Source organism: Corvus brachyrhynchos, unplaced genomic scaffold, assembly GCF_000691975.1.
Source record: "Corvus brachyrhynchos isolate BGI_N302 unplaced genomic scaffold, ASM69197v1 scaffold44, whole genome shotgun sequence".
Lineage (NCBI taxonomy): Eukaryota > Metazoa > Chordata > Aves > Passeriformes > Corvidae > Corvus > Corvus brachyrhynchos.
In genome coordinates, this window is record NW_008238359.1 from 1,566,441 (window position 1) to 1,572,738 (window position 6,298).

The 6,298-nt window shown below is 46.5% G+C and overlaps 1 protein-coding gene across 1 annotated transcript in view; it reads left to right on the forward strand.

The window, feature by feature from the left end:
- The window catches only part of CAPN5 (calpain 5), a 37,666-nt gene that overhangs the window by 30,875 nt on the left and 493 nt on the right, over window positions 1-6,298 (forward strand). The window contains 2 exon segments of the mRNA XM_017735983.1: window positions 1-3,146; window positions 3,464-6,298. The exon segment at window positions 1-3,146 is cut by the window's left edge and continues 116 nt beyond it; the exon segment at window positions 3,464-6,298 is cut by the window's right edge and continues 493 nt beyond it. Coding sequence (XP_017591472.1) covers window positions 1-50 — 50 coding nt within the window. The 3' untranslated portion in view covers window positions 51-3,146; window positions 3,464-6,298.

Genomic DNA, 6,298 nt, shown 5'->3' on the forward strand with positions numbered 1-6,298 from the left:
CTTTCCGTACCTGTTGTCTGGCCCCGGAGGAGTTGGGAGGTGATTTATGAACTGGGACGTGGCTGGAATTTATATTGTTTCCGTTCCCTGGTCTTAAAATTAAGAATCAAACACGATTTAAGGGAAAAAGGGTTTTTTACCTTGGTGTTTATTTAAGGAACCTTAAGGTGCACCACTTCATCCAGGTGGAATGCGCCGAAATGCACGCTGAAATGCACCCCGATGATAGATCACGTCTACAGTTTATAGACCTTGCAAATTAGCATATCTATCAAAGATTCCCCAATGAGAGGCTCAAACAAACCCCCCATCCCAAGGAATCCCCCCCTGGATGGGCCTATCTTGGCTTACAGGATGTTCTAGGGAAGACCTTGGTTTCTCAGGATAGCATAGGGGTTTCCGGCCTCCAACTGCGAGGCCTCCAGGATGTTTGGTCTCCTGGCTTAATGGAATATTGGGTCTAAGCTAAATTATCAGACTTAAGGAATTACAAATATGCATGCTAAAAGCACTAGGGATACATAAAACCAAACTCACTTCTTGCAGTGGACATGATCTGGGAGCTGTTATATTTAGGCTGTTATCTGAGACCCTCCCAAAACTTCCCCAAAGCCCTTAGTGGTGGTCCTGTAACAACCCAAGCTTTCCTCTCAAGTATGAGCAGCCGTAAAAGCCAGGAATTGTATTTAAAGGCATTTCAGTAGGAAAGACAGAGAAACAGCCTGATGTGTAGCATTCATCCCTGGAGGCTGGATAAATGTCTTATCAGTAGAGGGTATGTCAAATTTAGGTCACTTTGGGATGGTGTGGATCTAGACCAATTCTGACATCCATCACTTTTCTTGCATGGAAGATGGCAGCAGGACCATACCTCCCCCTGTCCTACAGCCACACAGAGGCTTATGGCAAGAGCCCTATGTTCTGTCTGCCTGGAGCATCTGGACCAAGAAACCCAGTGGCAGTGATAGCTTGTACTGGGAGATTGCTAAAGTTGGGATGGAAGGTCTAGAGGTTGCAGTTAGAGAAGCAAATATCTTTCCACCATGGAAATAGACCAGATCCTAGCCTTTCTCCCCCATTTCCTGAGTCAAGGACATGTGGTGGTTGTGGCAAGATTTAGCCAAACACTTTCAAGCCAAATTTAAAATATAAAAATTAAAAACTTAGAAGATCTAAATAAAACCCAATTAAAATTGTAATTTTTTTCACCCAAGAATTTTTATTAGGGCTGCCTATCACTATATCCCTGAGAGTAAAGAGCAGGATCTTTCCTAAGCAAGGGCTAGTCAAATGTGCTTACTTCCCACATGCCACAAAGGGAGTTCTTATGCCCTATCTGGTGTTTGGGGAGGGAATTTAACCCTAGGCAGGTGGTTTTTTCTTGGATTATTCACAACAGGTCAGTGCACCTGTAGCAATGCAGGGAAATCGGAAGCCAAAGGTCTCTGAACTGTTCACAGAAACAAGGAGGTTTATCTTTCCTTCAGACAAGAAGATGTGTGGATTCTGGAGTCACAAAACATTTTCTCCACAAAAACCCCTTGGGAATTGCTTTCTTCCAGCTGTTTTCCAGCTGTTCAGCTCCCACCACCAACAGTGTGTTTGGTGTTTTCCAGTGCAATGGCATCTCTCACACATCCCAGACCAGGCCTTTCAAAACACTTTGGCAATAGTGATTTACAGATAGGAATTTGGCTCTGGCTGATGGAATCTGAGGATTCAATGGGACATCCCAAAAGACAAGGTAATTTGGAAAAACAGCTGTGAGATCCAGCAGCTGTGTTTCACCAGGGGAGCCAGATCCTTGCCAACAGAAAGTGAGCAAAGAGGTGGTCTGGAAATCAAAATCCCTGGCTGTCAGAAGGGGCTGGTTTGTTCCTCCTCATTTCCACATTTCCCTTGGACAAGAAAACTCATCCAACAGGTCTGTGTTTCCATCATAGCAACTAAAGTTCATGGTGAGAAAAAGCATTCTGGCAGTTAAATTTCCATAGCAATAGCTCTTTCTCTACTGAAATTCCCCAAACAAGCACTTTGTTTGGCAAGATGAAAGTATTCACTAATGAGGGACTCTTTCCTTCTCCTGGAAGCTCAGGTACCATCCAGCTGTGGGATGGTAGTATGTAAACTTGGTAACTTAATCCTCTATTTGGTATTTCCTTGTGTGAGCCTCTTTCTCTTCTCCATGGTTTTAATTCTGCCTGCCTCTAGGAGAGCAAATCCTGAAAAGAGGGCTGAGTAGGATGGTGTCCTCCATGGAACATTTACTGCAATGGTCAGGAGGATTTGGAGTGATGAAGGAGTGTTTCTGTAGAATATGGGGACAAGAGAGGTGGCCCTTTCATAGAATCATAGAATTGTTTCAGTTGGAAAAGCCCTCTAAGATCATCAAGTCCAACCCTTAACCCAGCACTGCCAAGTCCACCACTAAATCCTGTTCCCAACAGCCACATCTGCGCATCTTTTAAACCCCTCCAGGGATGGTGACTGTACCACTGCTCTGGGCAGCCTGTTCCAGGTGCTTGATAAGCCTTTCTATGAGTTAGTTTTTCCTAATATCCAGTCTAAACCTCTGCTGGTGCAATTTAAGGCCTTTTCATCTCGTCCTGTTGCTTGTTTCTTGGGAGAAGAGACCCACCCCCACCTCGTTACATCCTCCATTCAGACAGTTGTAGGAGTCATAAGGTCCGCCCGAGCCTCCTTTCCTCCAGGTTAAGCCCCCCCAGCTCCTTCAAGCCGCTCCTTATCAGATTTGTGCTCCATCGAGACCCTTCCCCAGCTTCATAGCAGTCCATCAACACCTGCTGTGCAGGGACAATGTCACCCAATAGAATTAAACCCAAACAGCTGAGCTCCATGGACATCATACAGGGTGTGACAAACGCTTTGGCAGATACCCATCTCCTCTGGTGGGATATGGAGGCAGAGAACTGCATGACACCCCTGGAAAAGGACTCTAAGGAGTTACAGAAGCTACAACAAACCAAAAATTCCTTTTTCTCTCCTCAGGAGCTGACCCTTATGTAATCATCAAGTGCGAAGGGCAAAAGGTTCGCTCTCCAGTGAAGAAGAACACGGTGTCACCAGAATTCGATGTGAAAGGGCTCTTCTACCGCAAGAAGCCAGGACAACCCATCATTGTTCAGGTACAATTGTACAGGCAGGCAAGCAGTGGGCTGAGGGATGGCGACCCTCTCTCACTTGGACCCCCCCCGCGGCCCTCTCCTCACACTGTCCACAGCAGATCTGTTCATTAGTTAATGCAGCTCAACCTCTCACCACCATGGTGACATCTGGTTAAGTCATGTCCTTCACCCGTCTCACTTCCAGAGTGACACCCTCACACCTCACCACCTCCCTGGCTTCAGCTCAGGGCACATCCCCAGTAACCCCTTCTCTCCAGATCATGAAGGTTGGCTGCATCCCTGAAGGAGCTGCTCTCATCCCTGTTTTGTTTCCACAGATCTGGAACCACAACTTGATAAGTGATGAGTTCTTGGGCCAAGTGGTGCTCACAGGGGATCCCAGCGACCGGCAGTCGGTGCACACACTGCACCTCCAGGACAAGGGGAACAGGAGGTCAAACGATCTCCCTGGAACCATTGCTGTGATGCTGCTCAGCAGTAACATCCTCACTAATGTCTGAGTACTCAAGGATGACTCTTCTGGTGCCACATGTGAATATAAACATGCACACATATATATATATAGAGAGAGACACACAGAGCCTACCTACCACCTGCAAAGTGTATATGAACCATGCATGCATTCCACTCCAAGGAGCCAATCTTGTGTTTTCAATGTTAAAAAATGGTGCCTTTTTTGGGGAACCGCAATGATCCTTCTGCTGGCGTCCTCTGCAGCCCCCCTGGCTGCCACGTGCACTGTGGGACCTCTGTGAGCATGCTGTGTGTCCTGACAGCCAGAGCACGATGCCCTGGGGCTGTTTGTTTACACAGGCTGGCACACACACGTGCCACCACGCACACGTGTGGCCACCATGGTCCCACCAGCTGCTTCAGTGCATCTTCAATGTGTCTGCTTGGGTTAAGAGTAGTGTGCATGGAGTTTTCTCCCTTGAAATTACCATGTAATCGCTTATCTGTGGAGGCACCACAGCAAAGGAGAAGTGGAAAAACCGATCGGGGCCTGCTGGATGTTTTTTGGATATGGGTTTGCATACTGCAACTGCAAGGAAAACGCACCAAGGCAGCCCAAATCCCAAATCCACAGGGGCAACAAGACCAAAGGCTCCATCATTTTGGGGACAAGCTGTCTCCACCGAAGTCTTGTTCAACCCCATGCAACTCTGAAGTATACAAAAATAACAACAGCTGTGGTGGGATAACTGTTCTCTGGGGTCAAGTTTCTGAATCAGTCTGCACCCGGCTCCCGTGTGTGCCTCCTGAACTCCCGTGGTGCCTGCTGTCTCCATGTCTCCCTGCCATCTCCATCCCAAAATCTCACCCCAGGAGCTGGGGTGGGTTGTCTACTGGGGCAGTTCAGTGTTTAGGTAAGAGAAGGTTGGTTCCTCTGAAGGCTGAAGTGTCAAGTTCAAGGGATGGGGAGCTTTGCTCCATGGGCTCCATCTGTACTGCTGCCTACAGTGCATCATTTCTCAGTGCCTCGCTTTCTCAAATTCTTTTTAAAAATAGTGGGATTTTAGCTTGTACTAGAGGAGCACTGCTCCCAGTGCAGCCTGAAAATGCTGGGAATATTTCATTCATACCAGTGTCCATCTCTCACCTTTAATTTTCAGTCTCCTGTCATGGAGTATGAGTTGCACAGTCCTAGAGCCAGTCTCACAAGCACAACCCAAATGCATCCTTGGGGATGTGTCTAGGGCCACAGTCTGCTCCTGATATCCATGAAAACTGGGTTAATCTTCCTTATTCCACTGGGTGGCAGAATCTGGCTTCTTATAAATCATCCCAGATAAACCAAACAACAACCCGTTGTCTGGCCTTTCAGCAGCTGACTAGGACAAGTTTCAACCCCTTTTTTTTTCTCCTGTTGTTTGGGTTTTTTTATTCGTGTGCCTTTAAAGTGGTGCAAGTTAAGGGATTTTTCAGTTAGATTTTCTAACGAGCAAATATTTTGCAGTCACCTGCATGCAAGTGGAAATTAATACAAAATCTTTGAATCTTGGTAAATTTTGACCTGAGCAGAGTCCTTTTCCTGCAAGAAAAGTGAACAGGAAAGCCTTCTTTTACCACAGCAAATGGTTTCTGCTTGTCCTACTGAACACCCATGTTTGTCCTGCAAGTCTGTTTGGGGTTTTTTTAAAAGTACCTAAAGGTCTGCTAAGTCTGAAACATGGTGAAGTGTTCCCCAAAGTCACAGTACCTGCTAGCTCAGTTCTTGGTGCAACCAGAAGCTGATGGTGCAACTGCAGTGATTTTTGCAGGCTGCTTTTCCCCTTTCCTTATCTTCACAGTCCTGCGGTTATGAGTTGTCTTTTTTACCACATTTGCTTATGTTCTTAGGTCTTGTTTTCCAGGACTTAAAGGCAAGCAGAGGTCCCCATGATGCTCTTTCCAGATCTCAATTACTCCTGGCTTGCACTGAGCAGCCTCCAGCTCCAGGTGCCATCACTGGGACCAAGTTTGGTTCAGCATCTTGCAGAATTGACTTAAATGCTCCTAGTTAGGTAAAGCAACTTTTTGATCCCAAGGTCAAAGCAAATCCTTGAATTTGGGAAGACCAATGCAGAGATATTTTGATTTTATCCTAGTTTTGTTTATGAGACTGATCACTGAAAATAAATGGAAGCAGGACTGTGGGGTTAGAAGGTATGATTTGGGTCTTAGGAGAAGATCTCTCAGGCTTATGTTCAGAGCGATATGTGAGAGGGATGCCCGAAGATACCTCACCTGGCAGGGGGATGAGCTATTTGGCATCGCAGGAATGTGACAGGACCATCATCAGCAGATGGAGGTGTCCTGCCTGCCTGCATTAGCCTTGTTTTCTCAGGAAATCAGGCTGTGGGTGGCTGCAGCAAAGGAGAGCCGTTTGTCCAGGAGCGCCCTGCCATGTGCCAAATGGCACCGTGATCCCCAAGGAATGGTGCCAAAGCTCACCAAGGAGTTGTGGTGCCCTGGTACCCATGGGCAGCCTCCTTCCTCCCTACAGAGAATCAAGCCATAAAGAGAGGAAAGGCAGCTTTTTAATAACGTCTTAAAAAAAAAAAAAATCATCTCTCTGTATCAGGACAAAATTGTCTTAATATCAGTATTATTTGTCCTTTTTAAAACAAAAAAAAAAGAGAAAACTTTGGAAAAGTTAGAGCAGAAGCCTT